General features: G+C 36.5%; 1 protein-coding gene across 1 annotated transcript in view; it reads right to left on the reverse strand.

Moving 5' to 3' along the window:
• PEX7 (peroxisomal biogenesis factor 7) overlaps positions 1 to 24,339 on the reverse strand; it is an 83,250-nt gene that overhangs the window by 41,498 nt on the left and 17,413 nt on the right. Inside the window, exons 6-8 of the mRNA XM_032407802.1 lie at positions 11,217 to 11,323; positions 9,663 to 9,776; positions 7,705 to 7,760 (exon numbers count right to left, since the gene is read on the reverse strand). Of these exons, the coding sequence (XP_032263693.1) occupies positions 7,705 to 7,760; positions 9,663 to 9,776; positions 11,217 to 11,323 (277 nt within the window). The remainder of the gene's footprint in view (positions 1 to 7,704; positions 7,761 to 9,662; positions 9,777 to 11,216; positions 11,324 to 24,339) is intronic.

The raw sequence follows: 24,339 nt of genomic DNA on the forward strand, positions 1-24,339 counted from the left end.
CAGTTTTGATATAATGAACATAATATGAACTATTTTAAAACGAAATTTTAAAGGCTTAAAAAACTAGACAAAATATAAAAATGGACAAGTAAATGAAAACTTATATTTGAAGAGCTTATGTTATAAAAACTAGCCGTCCAAATCTAGAGGTAATATCTGTATAATTATCAGTGCTGAAAATTAAACAGGTTATTGCTGGTCTTTTGTCTTAAATTTTTTTCTTTTTATCAAAATGAGTTTTCTGGCACTAAAAATATCATCAATCCAATGAGATTTAAAATTCTTCAGGGGATAAAATTAACTCATATCACATGGGTTAAAAAATCTACCAAAAACATATCTTTTCTGACCTTTCCAATGCGTGGTCACCACACACAAATAATGAGAACTAAACTCATACAAGACATTACTACAGTTAAAGTCGTATTCTCAGCATGTTTTGAAAATTACAAAATACAGTACATATATTAAAAAATGAAATTTTAAAAAATGATTTTGTTTTATCTCCTTTCCTTCTCATAAGGTCTTTGGTAGTGCTATATTGAAATACACAATTACTAACCTCCAGTCACATTTAGTATGAAGGTAGTACACAGTAAAATAGCCATAATGTATGTTAAAATGAAAATTCTATTTCTGGAAAAAAGAGGATGCTGCTTCTACATACTGCCTGTGATGGAATTTGGCTTAAGTTTTTTACTCCACTTCATATTGAGAAAATGATTATCAATTTTGTAGGGGAAAAAAAAAAGAATTCTAGGCTTCAGGCTTGACTAGGGATAATATTCCCATGAAAACCTTAAAATGGCCCTGATGAACGGAAGCTTAGGGGACACTAAAGCTTGGCTGGGAAGGAAAGAGAAATATAAGAGAGAACTTAAAAGAAGATACAGGATAAAGGAATAAGTTACAGGCTAAGGGGGAAGTCAGTAGGGAATTGGAGAACAATAATAACGGAGGGAGAAGGGGAGATTTCACGGAGTCCTGAAAACAACAAGAGCTTATGGGGTTAAGAGCACTCATGTCCAATGGTAGCAGAGAAATGGATAGGTACAGATTTAGATCAATCTGCAGGCTTGCAGTAGAAAATGAGATAATTTGTGCTTGAGCTCTACAGTTATTATTTTTTAAAGAGATATAAAAGGCCTTTTAGTGAGTAAGGTTGGTGAGGTGTCTTAAGAAGAAAAGCAAAGGTTGGGACAGTGGAAAAACTAGCACAGTATTTTCAAGCATGTCCTCTTCTGTAATTCTTATAATCAATTTGTGAGGAGAGATATTATTAATTCCATTTTACATATGAAGAAACCTGGACTCTAAGTTATATAGGAAAACTGTGCATTAAATGTCCTTTTCAGTTATATGTGAAGGATCTCCTATTATTCGTTATCATTTCACTTTTTCCAAATGCTCACAAATACAGCTATGACACTTGTGACCTTGCAGGATGTCACTGAAGCCATTCCTCTCCCCAGAAGCACTAAACATCTATCCCCCAATCTCCAGTCTTGCTCAGGCTTCAGGAAAGAGGCAAAACCTAATTCTTAGAAATAGAGAGAAAAGTAAGACTGTGAGCCTCAAATTGTGATGATTTTTGAGCACGTTCAGCTATCTACAAGATTTTGGAGTAGTACAGTTGATGTTCAAAAGTCCAGTCTCAACAAATATTTCTGAGACAAATTTACATCTACAAAAATAAGGCATTTCCCAACTGGGTCCTCAAGGATACTTAAGTATATAGATAAAATAGGGCATGGCCAGTAAGGTTAAGATCATAATGACAGTTCTGAGAAGAAGGTATAGGTAAGTCACTAGGTTTTTCCCTTTAATTAGAAACAGGACAGAAATGGATTTAATATGCCCCTTAATAATTCCTAGAAACCAGAAAGACCCAATTAAAATTGTTAGAGACACTAAAAATGAGATCAAAAGATTAATGCCCCATATCATTTGGTCAAGTCTCCAGTGATCAGTTTCAAACACCAGAAAGGTCTTTGAAATCCAAGGACTAGATTCTATATCCAGAAATTCCTTTTGAGCCCACAGGTGACACCATGTAAAGAGAGAAAACTGAAAGTTCAACTCTTCATCCTGTTCAGCCCATCCAAAGGACCTCACATCACTGGCCATTCACATCTGGTTGAAATCTCTCCCGAAGATTCTGTGGCATACTCCTGTTTTAAGTGGGCTGGTCCCTTGTTTCTTCCAATATTAATTCTCTCCTGCATTTTGCTCTTCTTTCTCTAAACTTATTCATTCTTGTGGATTGACCTGTCAGTAAGTTAGTGGTCTTCAAATCCATATTTACAGCCCAAACCTCCAGCCAATAATCTAGCTCCACAATTCCAGTTTGGAAAAAGTTTGGGGTGGATGGCAAGCAACTGCCAAGTTTTCTTCCTGTCTGCCATGTTGCCATTCTTTGGCTCCCATGCCAGAAGTTCTATAATCACTCCTTACTATTTTATACAGACTACTAAAAAAAAAAAAAAAAAAAAAAAACTGGCTATGGCATCCTTTTAATTGATAGCTGGAAGCCTCAGTGTGATAATGTTTTCCAATTTACCTGCATGCTTGTATTGGATAAGTAAAAAAAAAACAAAAAACAAGTTAGGGCATGTAATTTCTCTCAAGGAATTGTTGTAAATTATTCTATTCCAAAGTACATTCCACAGAAACAAAGTTACATAGCTTCTACCATATCAACCACTGACTCAGAAGTAAAGGAGAGAGGAATTCTGGTTAGCTGAGGCAGCAAGGCCATGCAAATCCAAAACTCTTAGTGCATCTTCACAAAAAACTAATACAGAATAAGAAGAACAAATAAAGCTACACACAAAACTTGGGGCACCTGGGTGGCTCAGTCAGTTAAACATCCAACTCTTCATTTCAGCTCAGGTCATGATCTCAGGGTTATGAGATCAAGCCCCACAACAGGCTCCATGCTGGGCGTGAGCATGAAGCCTGCTTGGAACTCTCTCTCTTCCTCTCCCTCTACCCCTGCTCATGTGTGCGAGCTCACTCTCTCCCCATCTCTCAAAAAAAAAAAAAAAAAAAAAAAACAACTTACACAAAACTCAGGCTTCCAACACACCTGAAATTCTAATTACAGGTAAAAAAAGAAAAATAAAAACAGAACCACAATGAGCTATCTCCCATGTTCCAGCTGCAAGCCTAACTGGACACTTTAATCTGTAGCAGGGAAAACTGAACTGCAACAGTCAGGGTCGCCAGGAAAAAATATCAAATAACTTATGAGGACAAAAGAATTAGACTGGCATTGGAATTTCCAAAAACAAGACAGAAAGCGAGGCAAAAATGAGGTAGCATTTTCAAAAAACTCCAGAAATGTAAATCAAAGAGTTTCTATTCAGATAAGCTACACTTTAAGAACAAGGCTATAGAGAAACAGTTTTAAACATGCAAGAGCTCCTGAGAATTCTGAACCCATCAGCTCTTCTTAAGGAATTTACTAGAAGATAAACTTCATCAAAGTAAGACACAATGGGGAAATTTCAGCAAAAAGATTGATGATGAATATTTAATATATTTAGTCATATATCTAAGACTAAAACAAAGGTGAAAACAAAGTGGAAAAATAATTCATGTTAAATATTGCAAGGTCTGACAAAGTATAAATAAAATAACTCAAAATTTGACGGAGAAGAGAAAGGGGGTAAAAAGGAAAGTAGAGTAAGTTCACTGCTTGTTGTATATGCAATAAATAGGTGTTAAAATACCATTAAAAACTCACAAGTCAGATAACGGTTACATTTTTTAAAACAGGAATAAAGGCATTAAGAAATTTAAATAAAAGAAGAAAATAAACCTTCAAAACACAACAAAAAATACATCATATACAGAAACAGCAAATATAATACATATAATAGTCACCACATAAAATGGTATGACAGACTTGATACCAAACATGTTTTTATCAAGAAATATGGATAGGTTAAACTTGACTATTACAATAAAAAGACTTTTTATTTAGTTCACCTAGCAAGACCCAAATATATGCTCTATACAAAAGACATATCAAAAACAAAATGTATCAAAAAAGCTAAAAATGAAGGTATGGGAAAAGATGTACCGAGAAAGTGGAAACAATCTGAAAGCAGGGGCAGTGACACAGGTAAGAGACAAAGCACAACTAAAGCTAAAAGGATCAACTGTGACAAAGAAGTATTCTCTTTGATGCTAAAAGTCTCAATTCACTATATGGCTGTTATAAATATCTATGCACCAAATACACCATCTACTTTTATGAAATCAAAACTACAAGAGTTGCAGGGAGAGAGACAGAAACCCACTGATAATACTTTTAACATCCCACTCTCCGGACAAAACAAATTAAGTGGACAAAAATTAAAATAAGATACAGAAGCTCTAAACAACAATCAGTAGAGCTTATGTCACATATTGAACTTTACAGCATGATAATACGGAATAAACCTTCTTCTTAATTGCTTATGAAACATTCACAAAAACTGATCATTTATTAGGTCCCCCCAAAATCAATATGTTCTATAAAACAGAATGACTAAAAATTGTATTCTCTAATCACAATGCAATAAAACTAGAAATTTTTAACAAATTTTTAAAAATTAAAAAGCCCTTTCATTTGGAAATTAAATAACTTCCTATTAAACAACTCTTGGAAGAAAGGGGAAATATAAACAGAAGTTACAAATCTTTTAAAAAAGATAATGAAAACATTATGTATCAGAATGTATGGGCTAGAACTGAAAACAGTAACTAGAAGAAAATTCATAGCCTTAAACACTTTATTAACAAAATAAAAGAATAAATATAAATTCCTGGCTCAAAAGTTGAAAAAAGAACAAGATAAGCCAGAAGAAAATAACAAGAAGGAAATAAGATAAAAGTAGAAATTAATGAGGTGATGAATAGAAAAACAATAGTTCTAATTAATAAGCCAAAATCTTGTTTGCTGAAGAGAAATAACAAAATACATATACCATTAAATAACTTAAAGAAGAAATCACAAACATACAAAATCAGGAATTAGAGTGAAATAATCATTGAAACAGGAGAAATTAAAAAGTCATGACACTACTTTATAGACATTTGTAACAAATAAATTTGAAAATCTGTAAGTTAAGGATAATTTCCAAAACTGATCCCATTAGAGATGAAAAGTTATCGCCTTTGAATACTAATGCAAAAGCTCTAGATAAAATATTAGCAGATCAAATTCAACACCACATAAGAAAATAATACACAAAGATCAAGAGGGATTTAGTCCAGGAAGGCAAGGCTAGTTCAATCCATTACTATGATTCCTTAATAGCTCTAAGAAGAAAAATCATGATCATTTCCACAGATGCTGTAAAAGCCTTTGTTGACAAAACTTAAGATCCATTCCTGACTTTAAAAAAGACTCAAGAAAACAAGAGTTGATACACACTTTCTTAGCATACAAACAAACATTTATATAGCTGACCCTTGAACAACCACAAGTTTGAACTGTGTGGGTCCACTTAACATGCAATTTTTTTTCAATAACCTATACATACAGTACTGTAAATGTACTTTGTCTTCCTTATGATTTTCTCTTTTTTTGAAAATATTTATTCATTTGTAATTTTATTCATTTATTTTTAAAGATTTTATTTATTTATTTGACAGAGAGAAAGAGAGAAAGCATGAGCAGGGGTTGAGGCAGAGGGAGAAGCAGGGTCCCCGAAGAGCAGGGAGCCCAACACAGGGCTCCATCCCAGGACCCTGGGATCATGACCTGACCTGAGCCGAAGGCAGACACTTAAATGACTGAGCCACCCAGGTACCCCTTCCTTATGATTTTCTTAATAACATTTTTTTCTCTAGCTTCCTTTATTGTAAGAATACAGTATATGATACATATAACATGCAAAATATGTGTTAATCAACTGTTTACATTATAGGTGAGGTTTCTGGTCAATAGCAGGCTATTAGTTAAGTTTTGGGGAAGTCAAAAGTTATGCAGGGGTCAGCACCCCTAACCCCAGGTGTTCGAGGGTCAACTGTACTTTCACTTAAAGCCAACACCTTACTTTTAACAGGGAAGTGTTAAAGGCACTTTCATGAATATAGAATTAGACATTATAACACCACTTAGCACTTTAATAGAGGTATCTGCCAATACAATTAGAGAAATCAATCAGAGGCGTCAGAATTGGAATTGAAGATACATAACCATCTTTCTTTGCAGATGCTTTGATCATGTACTTGGAAAACCATAAAGAATCAATGATCTTTAGATGGTAGAGAAACAAGCATTCACAAACACTGCTGCTTGGAATAGAAATTGATATATTCCTTTCGGTAGGAATTTGGTGATAGACTAACAAAACTGTATGTATGCTTACATTTTAATTCAGCAATATCACTTCTAGGAATATACTCTGAAGTTAATTCTCTAATAATGTGCACATACAGACATACAAGGTTATTATTCATTATGCATTGTTTATTTATAAAATATTTGAGGACAAGCTAAATTCCCATAGGAGAGTAGTTGAGTAAACTATAGTACATCCACATAATAGAGTATTACGAGAATGAGAAGGATCTCTATGAACTGAAATAGAGTTATTTCCTGGATATATTTTATATGAAAAAAAGCAAAATTGAAGAGAGTATCCAGAGCACTCCATTTTTGTATAAGAAAGGGGGAAATAAGAAAATAGACATTGTCTACTTATCTGAGCAATATTGATTATTACAGGGTGTGTGACCCTGCAGAATGGGTTGGAAAGAATAGAGGAAATAGATCTTTCTGAATATACCTTTATGTACATCTTGACTTTGGAACCATGTTACTGTTTTGTCTGCTCAGAAAAATAGACAAAATCAGTAAGGATGGCAGGAAACGCTAAAATCGAATACAAACAGAAGCAAATGAATCAAACTGTGTTTCCAATCAATGACACAGCCACACTGATGATGGAGGGGAGCAGAATTAATCCAAATAACCTTTAAACATAGTATTTGGACTAGGGGGAAAAAAAGCCCTAAACAATGTGAACTCTAATTAGTACGATTCTGTTTCAGAGAGGCACGGCTCTGCAATTCTGAAACTACTTTCTGAGCATTCTAGGGTTTGCAAGTAAGTCAATATATTGTGGATAATGGGAATTAGGAGTTACAAATCTGGAAAAGGAGAAAAAATAGAACATACCTTGGGTAGTGTGGGATTGGAACTGGGATGTATGGATAGAGACACACATACACATACATATATATTCGTACAGAGATGCAGATGTGCACACACATACATACACACTCATCTATATACAGTCACAAACATGATAACACTCTTGCTGGCTTTTTTCAACTATAACAATCTCAGCCTTAAGACTCATATAATTAGACCCGGAGAAATGGAATTTCACAATTTTTAAAATCTAAATTTAAAAAATACTGGCTATGCAGCCTATTGTGTGGAAAGGAGCCACTATAGGAATAGCTATCAGGAAAAAAGGCTTTTAAACAGAACAGCCAGGCTGTCTTCAAATAGCAAAGAATATATGCATGTGGCCAGATCAGAAAAACAGAAAAAATATAATATTAATCCCAGTGGCAAATATTCAAATGTGCCCAGCTCAGATTATTTTCAGATTAGTACAATAAATACATTATTTTTCATAAAAGTTGAAAAGATGCTACTTGGTATTTCACAATGAAACTTCTCAAAAACTACTGTACCTTACAGTGAAATCATAGGAGCAAGAGGCCAGAACGGAAGCATGAAATGGTGAAAACTACAAAAACAAAACAAAAATTTTTTTAAGTTAGCTGTGAGTATAACATGCTACTTCATAAGGTCATTCCCATGAGCGCTACAATAAAGTTTAATCAAGACTGTCACTTAAAATTACGTTTCCCCAAACCTTATATGCTTTAACTCAAGGCAAAAATCTTCTGGCCTTTTAAGCATCAGCTGCAGGAAATACATTTACTTTTACATTCTCCAAAGAAAAGTCATTCCTCAAGCCTTCTGGCACTTATTTAGAATAAAATATTCCCAAAGGGTTGCCATTCTGGAAAAATTAAATACAATTTCATAATGGCTATCCAAAAATGACTCCTACAAATATAAGGGATTTAAGTATGATTGTACAATATGCAATTATGTAATTTACCTATTTTATGAATACATACTATGATTGCTATATGCACAAGTATCAAGTCATCCTTTAATTGTTAAATAAAAACATCTTTAAAAGAATTTTTGTTATTTGTATATCACAACTACTGCAAAGGATAGCAAGAAGAAAAACTGCAAATTTAAAGACAAATATCTTTTAGATAAGTTATCAACATACTTTAATAGGCTGCCCTTTGTAATTATATTACTTTAGTTTTTTTTCTTCCCAGTACTTTACTGGTTATATATACATAAATATAACTACATTCGAATATGCTTTATAGTTTGCAAAATACTTTCAGTAAATTACCCAACTTCATTCTCAAAAGCACTGTGAAATAAATATTGAAAATATTTTTCAACTACTACAACCTGTGTGCCATTAAAACAACAACATGGCACCGGATCTCATATGCTGAGTTGCAACCAGTAAAATTTAAAATATTAATTTAACTGAAAATTCAGAATTTTTGAAATAGGCATAACCCAATATCGTATTTAAAAGATGAATAAAGTACTTCTTTGCCCTTAGTATAACAAAACAAAGAATGAAATTAGGAGATGTCACTTAATAATATGTTTTCCACAGTGACTCAGCAAAACCCACCAATAAAAGCTGGGAAGCTAATATAAGTCACCTTAGAACCAGGCACATTTCTTGGGAGTGGTAGAAAAAAGTCATCTTTATCTCATCCTCTGCTGTTGGCAGAGTGGAAAATTTTCTAGACCCCAAATGTTTGTGAACATTCATATTTATTACCATGTTAGAGAAAAGAAACTTCTCTGTAGTTTCAACCAAAAAAACCTTCCCACTGAATGGGAAATTATGAAGAATACCAAAAGCAAATTACCATAGTTAAAAACACATAAAAAGGAATAGTAGAATGGAAAGGACAGAATGAAAAAACATTTCTATTTAACCTTAAGCACTGATCGGCTACATTGTCCCAATTCACTCAATAATTATTCAAATATTTTACCTAATTTTAGCTTTCATTGTTCATCATCCTTAATTGGCTAACAGAAATATGCATAAAAGCATCCATTGGGCGCCTGGGTGGCTCAGATGGTTAAGCGTCTGCCTTCGGCTCAGGTCATGATCCCAGCGTCCTGGGATCGAGTCCCGCATCGGGCTCCCTGCTCCTTGGGAGCCTGCTTCTCCCTCTGCCTCTCTCTCTCTCTGTCTCTCATGAATAAATAAATAAAATCTTTGGGCGCCTGGGTGGCTCAGTTGGTTAAGCGACTGCCTTCGGCTCAGGTCATGATCCTGGAGTCCCTGGATCGAGTCCCGCATCGGGCTCCCTGCTCAGCGGGGAGTCTGCTTCTCCCTCTGACCCTCCCCCCCTCATGCTCTCTCTCTCTATCTCATTCTCTCTCTTAAATAAATAAATAAAATCTTTAAAAAAAAAAAAAAAAAAGCATCCATAACCCCAACCCCTAAACGTGTTTTCTAGATACTTCATTGGTTATGTTTATATTTATACTCTACATATAAAAAGAAAAGATAAACACTTACTTTCACTCTCCTAACAGCATAGGTGTGACCAAGAAGTTCGAACACTGGCTGCCGTACATTCCTCAGGTCCCAGCCTCTCAAACTACAATCCACTGCCCCCGTCACCAGCAAATTCTGCAGAAACGATTCGGAGAAAAGTGAGCAGTGCACATAACAGAACAAGGCACAGTCTCAAATGACATTGTGGGTTCTCCAATCTACCTTCAGTAGTATCAGTAAGTACATAAGGGGTTAAAAATTATGCCTGACGAATGAGCACACCTTTCTCTTCAGTGTATTGTGAGGCTTTACCAAGTGTTAAAAGGCAAGAGGCCTGTTAACTTAGGAATGGGGGGAAAAGGAAAGGGTACAAATTTGATTTTTATGTTTTTCCAAATCTAATTCAATCATTGTTCCCCGCTCTCGTGGGCCATGTCTTAAAACAGTATCTAATCCTTTCTGAGAACCTCTGCAAGTAGTGGTGAGTCTCTCCTATCTGGTCAGGTTTTATAAATCCCTCTGTCTAGAGCCATCGGTGAACCCACACTTCCTGGCTGAACAGGCCAAGTGCTGGGTCCACAGTCAGGCCCATCCCATGTCAACCAGAGCAGTAATTCATTGTATGAATGTGCTGGGTTTCAGTGTAAGCTCATTTGAGGAAAAATTTCAATAATTTAAAACAAAAACAATTTTAACAACTCTCAACTGTGTATCAGCACCTTTTTTAGAATTCCCAAAAGTGTAACATATAGTCCACAATTCATTTTCTATATGGAAAACTCATTTATGATGACAGAGATTTGAACCGCAGTTATCAGCACTGAAATTGTTTTTTAGATCAAGTATTATTGAATATGTACTCTATTTTCTTTTAATCTATTTTATTTCTTTTCGAAGAACTCTGCCAATACAATGCTCTCTTAACTTCTACTAGTTAATTGAAAACTGAGAAGAAACAAGGCGTATGTTTTACCTGTCTGTCCCAGTCAACAGACCACTTCAGGTACAGAAATAGTACATCAACACATGTTTAATCCATTTCTATTCTGAATTTATATGCTCATGTGGTTAACTGAAGCTTTGCAAAGAGATACAAACAGACACTGTTATCGACAGAAGCATGAAGTTTGGTTAGGCTTATATGGGAAGATGAAACAAAATTTTAAAAACTGGTAGACTGTCAAACTAAAAGTCAAATTACAAATAGTTCAGCAGCCTAACCAGCAAAGTGAATGAGAAATGAAAGCAGACGATACAAATTGGTAGGGTTAAGAGCAATAAAGAAAAAAAATTACATAAATTATAAAGCAGCTTTCCCAAATAAGCAAGTAAGGCTGCCCTGTTGAACTTTGAGAATTTCTATTTCTTACTCTGTCTGTTTTATGTGCACTTAAATCCAATTAATGCTAATGCAGGTCACTCACAATCATGAATCAGAATTGAAAGGGACTGAATTTAACTTAATGGTCCATAAACGCTACCAAAGTCCACATAAACGAAGAGAAAATAAAATCCCGAACATTTCAACAATAGGAAGGGCTCAGCAGCAAGGGACAGATCCAGACAGGAGGGTACCTCATTGTATTTACACCAGTCACAGCTCAAAATTTCTGCCTGATGTGCAGGAACCACAATTCTGACTCCTGTTGACTTCACATCCCAGATTCTCAGAGTCTGATCACCTGGTGAGAGATGAAGACTTGATCACTTTCCATCACACCACTTGGATGCTCAGTGACATTGTACTCATGATGATAAATTGAGGGAAAATACTCTGTTTTACTGTTAGGTTCCTACCATCTATATATCATATGCATACATATATTGGTTGTTTTTTTTTTTAAGCTTTAGAGAAAGAGAGAAAGCACACGAGTGGGAGGGGCAGAGGGAGAGGGAGAGAGAATCTCAAGCAGACTCCACAGTGAGGCCGGAGCCGAATGTGGGGCTCGATCTCACAACCCTGAGATCACAACCTGAGCTGAAAACAAAAATCGGACGCTTAACCGACTGCGCCACCCAGGCGCCCCCACATACACTGTGTTTAACTATAATAATGCATAGGACCTAGTAAAAGTGATGAACTACAAAAAGTAATGTGTTGCAACAATGTTTTTAGATCTACTCAAAGCAGGAAAATCTGAATTTCACACTGAAACAAGTACAGTGGTGACTACATACACACACACATAGCAGATTTCTCTTCATGATAGGAAAAGGCCCTGAAAATCCTCGGTTTCTAGTCTATAAGAAACCAAATGCTAAAAATTTTACTGTTAAAAGTGGGCAGTCCACCAAGACAGAATAGAGAATTTTTAATCTTCACGTTTATGTTTACTACATTTTAATAGGCCAGTCAGAGATCTAGTTTTCTCCTTGGAAAAAAACAAGTTGAAAAATTCAGGGATTATATCTTGCAATATTACAAAAATGGTTTGCATTGCTTAGTTTCACAAACTTACCCTTAATTAAATGTTTTATATGCTGTTTGCCTTAGATTTTTATAAAGTATAAGGAGATAACAAAATGACCAGAGGAATAAAACTCAGGATATATATAGGTATCAACATCACCAGTAAATTAGAACCAGTCAGTGATGCTAAGAGAAAGCTGGTACAGCTTGATGAAAGAACGTGGTCTATGGCGCGATGGCAGTCAGGGTGTGGAATTCTGGTTAGTAGCTGTGTGACCCTGCACAAGTTATATAATATCTCTGAGACTCAGTCCTCATTTCTAAAAAAGAAACAGAATGCCTGCATGCAGGGTTGTACAAGAATTTAGTGTAATAAAGTTTCTGGCACTTAGCATGGTCTCTGGCACAAAGTAGATACTTTAATATATGGTATACAATAACGCTAAAATTTTAAATTATCCTTTGCTTTACTTACCTATATTTTCCTGGATTCCCAATTCTAAATCATATTGTCATGTAGCTACATTCAGCAATTTTAGATAATTTTTTTTTCTGATTTCTTTGGAAGTTGTTGAAGAAAGATAAGCATTAACTTGTTAGTGGTAATGAAATGTAGAGGTTAAGAATGGGGGCTCTGGAGTTCCGGGGCTTAGTACTAATCCAGCTCAATCATTTGGTCCCTGTTGATGTTTCATCAAGTTACTTAACTTCCCTGATTCTCAGTTTCCTTACCTGTGATAAAATATTTACCTTACGAGTTTAAATCAGATAACGTATTTAAAAAAAAAAAAAAAGAAAGCATACCCATGATTAGAAGTCATTCCCACCCCTATTACTAATACCATGAATAATGGCCAATATTTATTGAGTACTTACTTTATGCCAGATGGTGGTCTAAACATTTTGCATGTATTAACTTTTTAAAAACATAACAAGTGAGATAGAAATTTTGCTAATATAAGAAGCAATTTTTTTTTTTTAAAGATTTTATTTATTTATTTGACAGAGAGAGACACAGCAAGAGAAGGAACACAAGCAGGGGGAGTGGGAAAGGGAGAAGCAGACTTCCTGCGGGGCAGGGAACCCGATGAGGGGCTCGATCCCAGGACCCTGGGACCATGACCTGAGCCGAAGGCAGACGCTCAACGACTGAGCCACCCAGGCGCCCCTATAAGAAGCAATTTTTGTAGTAATTTACAAATGGGGAAACTGAAGCTTGTGGAGATGAAATAATGCCCTCGGGATAGCAAGCCATGGAGTCAGGATCTGGGACAAGAGCCCAGGTAGGCTGGCTCCCCAGCTGGCCTGCTCCATAATGACACTGTGCTCACCTCCTCATGTGACTGGAGGAGACCTGCCAGACAGCCAATGTTGGCTGACTCTTGAGGAATTCTTTTACTTACATGTTTTTTTCAGTAAATTGAGAGGAAAAAAACCTCACATACACACGCATGCACACACATGACGTTCTGTCATATTTGCATCACAATTATCATAGAAATAAAAATAATAAAACAAATAAACTTGAAACCTCTATTGTACTTCCAGTCCCATTCCCCACCTTCCTTTCCCAGAGGCCACCACAACAGTGAATTTGGCATCTCTTTAGTCTGTGTTTTTGTAATACTTTCATTCCATTTTTATGGATCCATACATAGGTACTATCACTTTATGTGTGGGATTTGTAATTTTTGTTGTTTAAAAATACCATCTTCCTACTTTTTTTTAAATTTGAGTACAGCTGACACATAATGTTACATCAGTTGCAGGTGTACCACGTCCCTATACCTTACGCTGTGCTCCCCCCAAGCGTGGCCGCCCTCTGCCACCACACAACGCTACTACAGTACTATTGACTGTACTCCCTGTGCTGTGCCCTGCATGCCTGCGACTCATTCATTCCCTAACTGGAAGACAGCATGTCCCACTCTCCTTCACCCATTTAGCCCATCTCCCAACCCTCTTCCCATCTTCCTACTTTAAAAAAAGTTGAAAACCACTCTGATAGAAGACAGTAACTAATACTTTTGGATCTAGCTAAATATGGTAGGGATGGGAGGGGATGAGGAGTCTGAAAGTACCAAATGGAAACTGTTCAGAATTAGTATAGACTAGAGCTTCAAATAACTCCAGGGGCCCTAATTACAGTCAATGTCGAGCCACGAGTCAGTAGAATTTGTTTCAAAATTTAAAATAGCTTTGATAAAATGATCTTTAGGCTTTCTCTACCTTCGGAGTATAAAGCAGGGTGATGTGGATGGCTAGGGTTTGGTCTGCCCAACAGTACATTTCTTATAGGAAAAGCATCCTTTTCTCACCATGTGACTCTAGAAGGATCTATGGCTCAACATAGCTGACCACCCAGGGAAAGGTCCAAGCAAGGCCAGTCATAGTATCTTATTCCCTGTCCTGATCACAGGTTAAAGGTAGGTACCTGGGATTTTTTTTTTTTTAACTATAACTGAAAAAATAATATCAGTCCCTCTCTTAGGATTAACAGGCTATAACACTGAGGAGCTGCTGGTGGCCACATCTCACTGTCTGGGGAAAGCAGCTTGCAGGGTGAAGTCAACAAGCAGAGAAAAGTCCAGATTAAAGATAGAAAATGCGTCCTGGGGCTGTTCAAGCATCCCTTCCCTTTCTGGGGCTGTTTTTCAATAAATTCCTCAAAGACCTAAGAGAGTTCAAAGTCTATCACCTGTAGGTAAAGGAGACCCCTTCCCATCATGGAGGGAGTGAATGGAATTCCCCTAAAACTTCAGTCTGTAAGAAGCCTAGCCCCAGAGAAAAACATTTGATTCAGCGTAAGGCTTCCACTAAAACATAGGAAATACCTAAATGATGTATACTAGCTTTCAAAAATTTATATTTAATATCAGGTCTGAAACTATAAAGTCTGCTATAGCGGCAACTAAAGCACTGTTTAAAGCTGAATGTGCTGTGTTCATCCTAGTAATTATATCTTATGAGTATGTGAATGATTTAGAGTATCAAAACATTACAAGGAATATGCACTGGGCCTTGAAGAAGTAACTGTTTTCTAGCAACATTATTGGAGTCTCACAAAACATAATGAACAAAAGAAACTTGACACAGAAGTATAAAACAGGCAAATTAATTTATGCAATTAGAAGGCAGGACAGTGGTCACCCTGGAGTGGGGAAGGGGAGCCTCTCAGAATGTTCTGTTTCTTGATCTGGGTGCTACACACACATCTGTATGTGCTCACTGTGAAAATTCTTTGCATTGTACACTTAAGACTATGCACTGTTCCATATGTGTATTATGCTTCACTAAAAGATTAAGCAATTGCACTACTAGGTATTTGTCGAAAGGATACAAACATAGTGATTCAAAGGGGCACATGCACCCCAGTGTTTATAGCAGCAACATCCATAATAGCCAAACTATGGAAAGAGCCCAGATGTCCATCAACAGATGAATGGATAAAGATGTGGTGTGTACGTATGTGTGTATGTATATATATATATATATACACACATATATTAATATATATATACACACACACACACACATATATTACTCAGCCATCAAAAACAATGAAATCTTGCCATTTGCAATGACACGGATGGAACTAGAGGGTGTTATGCTAAGCGAAATAAGTCAGAGAAAGACAAATACCACATGATTTCACTCATATGTGGAATTTAAGAAACAAACCAGATGAACATAGGGGAAGGGAAGGAAAAATAAAATAAGATGAAAACAGAGAGGAAGGCAAACCAGAAGAGACTCTCAGCTCTAGGAAACAGTGTTGTTGGAGGGGAGGTGGATGGGGGATGGGGTAACTGGGTGATGGACATTAAGGAGGGCAGCTGATGTAATAAGCACGGGGTGTTATATGCAACTGATGAATCATTAAATTCTACCTCTGAAACTAATAATACACTCTATGTTAACTAAATTGAATTTAAATAAAAAATATATATGTCTATATATATTTATTTTATATGGCATATATATTTATATGGGAAAAAAAGATTAAGCAAAACACCACCAGCAAAGACTGGGTGGGTGCCACTCCACATTTCTCGGGGACAATATTTTGGTCCCTTACCATCATATTCAAGCAGCAGTCACACACACACAAAAGCCATGGCCTAGGTTGTCCCTTCTTGCAGTTAACTTAAAAGACACAAAAAGGAGGGAACTGCCCTGAAGGAGCTAAGAATTCCATTGACTTGACAGTCGCTTCTGTTGCGCACATTTGGCACTTCATCCTCCTCCTTTGTTTTCCAGGTGGGAGAGACAGCTCCTGGCCCCATGGTACCACGACTCACTCAACTCTTAGCCACCGGGATATCTGCATTTATGTTGGTTTTTTATAACTGCATTTTCCAGACAACTGGCCTTTCGTTGTCAGCCAGACGTTGACCAGGGCCCTGTGACAGTGCCACCGTCTTATCAGTGGCGGCCCAGCCACTGGCAGCACAACCAGTGAGTCTCAGTGCACAGCACGGGACAGGACATGTTGGATGCTACCCGTCTACTTTCAAGCTACAGCAGGTAAGACGAAGGTAAGAGGAAGGGAGCGTCAGTGCTGAAGCTGACTCTGCGAAGAACTGAGCAGCAAAAGGATGCATATTGGGCCCAATAATTGAACTGAATTGAAATGCCAGATGCTTATCAAATGTAATATGACTTTTTTCTTAGAGTAGAATGGAGATTTTTTTTAACTACCAGACCCATTCATTCAGGCATGGCTATGACTTATGCAATTACATGGAGTCTGTAATAGCAGTAACTTAGTTTTCATGGTTCAAAAGAAAGTTTATTTCTTATGAATGTTCTTTATGTAATGAGCTTAAGTATTCTTCCCTTCTATCTCATGCAATTTGGAAATATGAATTCTGTCCTACTAACAACTTTCATGAACTAGACAAAATGCAATGTCCTTAGAGAACCTTTGAACGCTTTGGAAGGTAAATCTAAATCTCTAAACACTCCCCCCCCCGTTTTGGCCTGTCCTAATTTAGCCAATGGTAACAAATTTAGTTCTACATTTGCAAATACCATCTAACTTCGAAGGTGACTCAATTCTTAGAATGACTTCAATACTATAGTCTCATGTATTATCTTAAAATATAAACTGCTATAAGCAGTTGAGTGGCATAATTAACCATATGTGCACCACCGGACTAGACATAAAAGTACATCTTGGCTGCCTATCATGTAAGCTTCTGCCATTTGTAATATTTGTAAAAACAATATTTTATAACTTTGGGTTCCACAACCATGAAATTTACAGTTGAGTTTTCTTATGCAAAGATTATAGTATGTTTTATAACAAGCTTCTGTCTGTAAGCAAGAAGACAAAGTAAGAAAATTGATGAAGACCATAATATAACTCAAACAAAACTGAGGGAAAAAAAACAACTAAGGCATTCTCAAACTACAGAAACCACTTCCTCTCCAAATTCAGCACTGAAACCATTCTGTGGGTTTTTAAAAAAGAGATGAATATTAAGCATGAAATTCCCATTATACCAACAGAAATAAACTATTAGTTTGGCATCTCAAATAAAGCTATGCCATAGACTAGAACAGTGCTTTCCAAATGAGGCTGATCACTAGGTTCAGCTGGGGTGATTAAAAAATGTGCCTCCCAGAGATACTTGATTCAGCAGGACTAAGATGGAGCCCAGAATTCTGCTGTTTTTTTTAAAGCTCCCCCAACAATTCTGACAGCCAGCCAGGTTTCAGGATCACTGGCCTCGTATGCTATTACACAGCCATGCATTCCAGATTCTACCCGGAGCAAGTTCCTCAGATGAGCACTGGTAATCCTTACAACATGTGTTTACATGCCATGGTCATTCAGATGCTCCTCAAATATGCTCTGTTCTCGCACTTCCCATTCCTTCGCTTTCTAGCTCTCATCTCTTAACTCTCAGTTGTTCGTAGGTAACAGCTTGAACAACTATTTCCTCAGAATGGAGGACAAGCTTCCCTGACCAGCCAACTCTGACGAGATCAGGAATCCTTAGCTGTGTTTCCACAGAATTCTGAGCACACATGTTAATCATAGAAGGCAACACTTATAGAGCCCTAACTCTGTGCCAGGTACTGTTCTTAGACTTTTGCACATATTAACTCACTTAATCCTCCTCAAAACTCCACGATGTAAGTATTACCATCACCCTTGTTTTCCAAGTGAGGAATGAAGAGACAGAGGTTAAGCAGCATGACCTGAAGTCAGGTAATAGTGGTGAAAGAATTTTGTCTCAGACAGTCCAGCTCGGAGTCCATGTTTCTAACCACTATACTTACTATGTTACCTCTCCAGAGAACTCTGCACTCCTTACCATCCATTGTTAGTTTGTTTTTCCTTAGGATCTCTCTTTTCCACTGGATTGCAGCTCTAATAAGACAGAACCCTGTCTGTTTTCTTCCTCAACGTATCTACAGTGCCTTTCAATGTATCTTTCAAAAAACAGTGGCCATTCACTTAATATCTAACTGACTCACTGCCAATGTCCCTCTCAACAACCAAAATTAACCTTAGATAGGTTTTTAAAATTCTAATAAGATGGTTACTTCCCATATCTTATATAATAGTAATTAAAAATATATTAGTGTTTGCTTGTGTAAGGCACTCAGCTATGTAAGAGAATACACATGTCCGATAGGAAATGCATGAAAACAAGAGTAAGAAAATATGCAAAGAAGTTCATTTGCCTGCTAATACACTGTACATAGCTTGGTAAGCAAATTTTCTCATCTCACTTGAAATGGCAAAGGCACAGTGAAAGCTTCAGAGCGGGCCCCATCCCTTACTGTACCACAAACTCTCCTCTCGTAGAATGGAAGAAAAAACTTCAAATCTTTTCAACTTTATTAAGGAGGCTACTATTTGAAAACCATTAGGAAGGAATATTTCAGGAAAATGGCAAATGCTTAATAAATAAACCTTCCAATGAGTTTTTAAAAGCATAAAAGCTGGCAGAAAAATGGCTTTCCTTTATCCAATTTTTTAAAAAGAAACATTTTATAGCTCACAGGTCCAGTGCTTGGTTTTCGTGAAATCCCTTTAAGTGCTGGATGTGCATACAATCTAGTGAATGTCGGCCCCGTAGAACGTGTCCAGCCACCGCCACCTAATCACTAGTCACTCTTTCCACTCCTGGTGTATGAGTTGGACTCCACCCTCTTTCTCATTTCCCATTCCCAACTGCAGGAGTACGCTGGGCCCACACCAATCGATTACATCCCCCTCTCCGAGGCACAGTGATCAGTTCAGAACACTCACGTGGACCATCAGACGAGAGAAAATGAAACTTTCCTAGATGTCTGAGAAGGAGTCTCACACGTTTCCTACTGGACGGAAACCAGAAAGGATAGAGGGGTTAGAGCTGCTGCCGTCTTACTTTCACATGGTGCCTGATACAAAACCAACTTAAAAGAATACAGAAGAGATGGCAAGAACATCCTCTAAGCCCTACATCCAGCCATGCATATAAAGCCAGATGTAATTTTGGACATTTCAACAATGCGAACAAATAAATTATCTTCTTACTTAAAGTGGTTTGGTTCAGAATTTCTTTGACTTTCAACCAAAGAAATCCCGGCTGATGTGACCACTATCTATATTTATTTCTAATAGAACACAGGAAGGTGATGTCATTAAGCAGATAATCTTTTTTTTTCTATTAAACCGAACGGACATTGTGATGATAAAAGACTGTTTAAATTTTACCGATTTGCAACGGGCAGATAGTTAAGTTTTGTGATTATATTGCTCACTCTCCACACAATAAGTCTTTTCCTGCTCTTCAGTCTCATACACTGAATATTCTGTATGCAACATCCAGACTCAATATTATGTATACCAAATAAAAGGCTAATATACACAATGTTGTCTGACATTTAAATAAATGCAGGTGTATTAGTTCAAGATTTTGTCACCATTAGATTTTATATTTGGTCATGGTCATAAAAAGAACAAGGAAAATGAAGATAATTTTAGAACCTTAAATATATACATCAACAAAATTACATATAATAGTAAGGTAAAGGAATTTTTTAAAAAATCTATCAGTAGTTCAAGGAGTTTTACTTATTAATACTTTTCCAAATATGTAAAATTATACTCATTATTAATTCCAGCTTATTATGAATGCTGCCAATTAGAGCTCCCACCAGACATGTCTTCACTGCTTCACCAGAAGGGAAGTATGTTTCAGTTCATTTTGAAGACAGATCTACTTTATACCACTAATTCATTCAGGGTTGGAAATGACTCCTTTGAAACTGTAGGACATAAGGCCAAACGGCATCCCTACTCGAAGAAAATGATGCTAACTAATGTCAATCTAATTCACATCCTTAAAAGAATTTTAATTGAACTTGTACTAATACTCTCTGTATTAGGGCTTTTCACCTATGGTAAATTATAAACATTATGCTGAACTGTGGTCGTCTTACAGATCTGATTCACCATAAGCATGAAACTCATTAGCATTTACACTAAAAGCATAAAGATGACTAACCAAGTTATATAGGCAGGTTAAAGGGTTAGTTAATTCGAATAGCACATCAATATTGCTATCACTTACTTAATACCCACCCAGCCTTATAATTAGCTGTGCCACAGAAAAATTTAAAAAATCAAAGAAGAAATTTAGGCTTTGAAAAGGAAATGTGCCAAGGAAAAATATATTTACTAGTGCCATCCCAAAAGATTTGATATCTCGGGAAAGATTTAACTCAGATTACGAACAAAACACTATGACTCAGACAACTTAGAAATTTTGAAAATAATAGTAATAATCTTATAAGTATACTGTTCTTCATTCTAGAAAACCATGCTGTTAATTTTAACCACTGAACATTTTTTGACTTAACTGAACCTCTATACATAGAATTTACTATTATTTGCTATTATCTTGGAATCTAAGAAATTGCTTAATCTAAGGGACATGTTTGTCTGTACACCATTTACCTGAAGATTTCCAGTTCTGAGTGTCTTCAACCTAATAATACTTTAGAATTGAAGGACATTTGGTCATTTTAAATTTTTAGAATAAAAAAATAATAAAATAAACAAAAGGAAAGGATTTCTGTGATGTTATATTTACTATGGAAGCCACTCAACATAATTCAACAACTCAGGGCGTTGATAGAGTTTAGTAGCAAGTAAGGAGCAATTATCTTACTGACTGCCTATTTGGGGGTGCTGGATAATTAAATGAGGAGACAACAGTAGACACACTCTACCTCCTCCCCTAGCTATTTTCTTCTCTCCTCCCCTAAACAACCAAACTGCACAGAAGAGCTTCCACTGCTTTATCTCCCCTCAAGACACTTTATACAAAGCGTCAGCAAACATCTCCTGTGAAGGACCCAACAGTAAGTATTTTTGGCTTCAAGGGCCATCCGCCTCTGCCACAGCTACTCACCTCTGCCATTACGGCACAAAAGCAGCTAGAGACAGTAAAAGGATGGGCATGGCTGTGTTCCACTAAATCTTTGTTCACAAAACCTGTCAGTGAGTCATTTTGATCTGAGGGCAGTAGTTTGTCAACCTGTACTCTAGTCTAAGGTTTCTTTAGTCCTTCCTGGGGGCTCCGATTTACTACAGTGGCTTTACTTACCATTTATGAGCCAATGACACAATTTATTCATGAGGCTAGATGTCTCAGCTCCAAACTCAACCTACTCATCAACAGCCCCCTGTGTGCCATGAGCTCAGTGCGCTCTAAAACAAAACTCTAGATCTTCTCCTGCAAACTATTTCTTACCTCTGTTATGACATTAACCACCCACCAATTTATCCTTGGCAGGAATCTAGGAGTTATTCTTTACTCATCCTTCTCTTTTCACCTCTTGTACATCTTATAAAATCATCTCCAAATACCAGTCGAGTCAGCCTAATTTCTGCCAGCTCTTCTGCCACCATCCTGATCCAGGCCTTCATCTCTCGGTTAATCTTCCTGCATTCGCTCCTGCTCACCTCCCAACTGTTCTCTACACACAGCCAGAAGGAATTTTTTTAAATGCAAGCCTAATCATATCACTCCCTTGCTTAAACCTCTTCAGTGCCTTGCCCAGGTCCATAGGATAAAATCCAAAATCTTGAATCCAGTCCATAAGGTGTCCATCTGGGTGCCTCTCTACTGCCCAACCTCATTTTCACTACCTTTTCTTCTTAAGCAGTGGTCTCCCTGGCCTTCTTTCAGTACCTCAAATGCACCAAGTTCTTACTTTTGGTCCTATTCTCTCTGCCTAGAATGGTCTCTCTTTCTGTGCCATGCAAGGCCTCCCACTTTTCACTGAGCCAATTCCTTATTCATCCTAAATGAAAGCCAGAAAACTATTAAGCAAAAAATTGATAGTCTTGGCTACCAAAAAACTTAAATGCATATACAGTAAAAAAATATATATACAACATAAAACAGTTAAAAGACAAACAAAAAATGGGAAAATATACGTAAGATACAGAAGACTAATTCCTAAATATAAAAAAGAGCTCATACATCAATATAGAAAAACAACAACAAACAGCTCTCAGTAGAAAAATGGGCCAAAAACATGAACGTGAGACTCACAAAGGAAAATCCATAGTGGTCAATGGACATATAAAAAATACTCACTATCCCTTGTAATCAAATATGCAAATCAAAACAAAAATAGGTATCATTTTTCACTCATCAAATGGGAAACCATTTAAAAGATTAAGGAGGTGCATTTATTTATCATTTCAAGGTCCAAATCTTAAAATAACTATTACCTTAACATTACCAGATTCTCACTATCAGAATTAACTGACATCATCTAGACTGGGAAGGTTGTTGTTATTGTTTTGATTAATCTATAAGGTGTTGCTGCTCTATAATAAACACTTTTGAAAGTCATTAGTGTCATATAGATTGTATTTATGTATATATTCCCCAGATGATGTCATTTAATAAATCCTCACATTGGAATACTTGGAGACATTGGTTTACCCTTCCCACTACTTGTTCACAGGGGCAGGGTCAAAGTGACTCAAGGAGGCAGCCGAGCACAGCAACCCTGCCCTGCCTATGCCAATTAGTTGTTCACCTTTGTTTCATTCCTACACTTTTTACAGCTTTACTGGCACTCCGTACATTACACAAATTATCTAAAAGAAAAATGAAGCAATGTATATTAAAGTGTCAGAGATTTTAGGAAGGAAATAGTATTCAGAAAATTCTTTAGCCAAATGTTTATTGGTGGTAGATCAAATAAAAGAAACATGGTATACCTCTTTTTCTACCTTAAATTTGTTTTAATTCCATAAGCTTAAGTATATAATATAAATTCATATATAAAATTCATAAAATATAATTGGTGAATGTTCTTTTCCATCAAGTTTATTTAAAACTAGAGTCTAATAACTCCTTCTGAATGGTGGCATGATTCTCTCAATTCAACTATAATAGGACTAAGGCTACTAAGAAATCTCCACAATCAAAAGCTGTTTTATAATAACAATGTTTGCAGTAGGGAAAATGAATTTGGGATGGGAGATTTTCTGATGCACAATTATAAAATTATTTTCCTGTATAATTTCAACAACAAAAGCCTTATAGCTATAAGCATATAAAACCTAACATCAACTAAGCAAATTCAGCCCTTAAAGACATCTGACTTTTTCCTCAGGAATATTCCCCATAAATATTTTTCACTTTTTTAAATATTTTTTATTTTTTATTAGAGAGAGAGCAAGCACAAGCAGGGGGAGCGGCAGGCAGAGGGAGAGGGAGAAGCAGGATCCCCTCTCAGCAGGGAGCCTGATGCGAGGCTCGATCCCAGGACTCTGGGATCATGACCTGAGCTGAAGCTAGATGCTTAACCGACTGAGCCACCTAGGTGCCTCAAACATTTTTTCATTTTTGTACTCCATATTCTGGAATGAGAATAGGAATTTTTATGGAGGAATATAAGAAAAAGCTAACCATGGTTCTATGGAGGGGGAGGGATGAGGGCTTACTTTTTATTTGGCATGTTTCTGTGCTCTTTGAATTTCCTCACTATGCATATGGTAAGTCTAGAATAGGGATTATGTAGGATACCATTTTTTTTTCTTTATAAATTATTTTTTTGAAAGTTACAAAAGCAGCAAAAAATAGTGATCATTTTACTTTGTCAATCATCACAAATATCTGTCATTAATTAGCACATATTACACATTCTCGTAACTGTTACTCAGACTTAGCCACCTTTATTCCGATAAACAAACCAAGGATAATGCCATCTAAAGGAAGGAGCTCAGGGGCTAATAAGAAGAAGTAGAACGGTTCC

This window comes from Phoca vitulina, unplaced genomic scaffold (assembly GCF_004348235.1).
Source record: "Phoca vitulina isolate PV1807 unplaced genomic scaffold, GSC_HSeal_1.0 scaffold9, whole genome shotgun sequence".
Classification (NCBI taxonomy): Eukaryota; Metazoa; Chordata; class Mammalia; order Carnivora; family Phocidae; genus Phoca; species Phoca vitulina.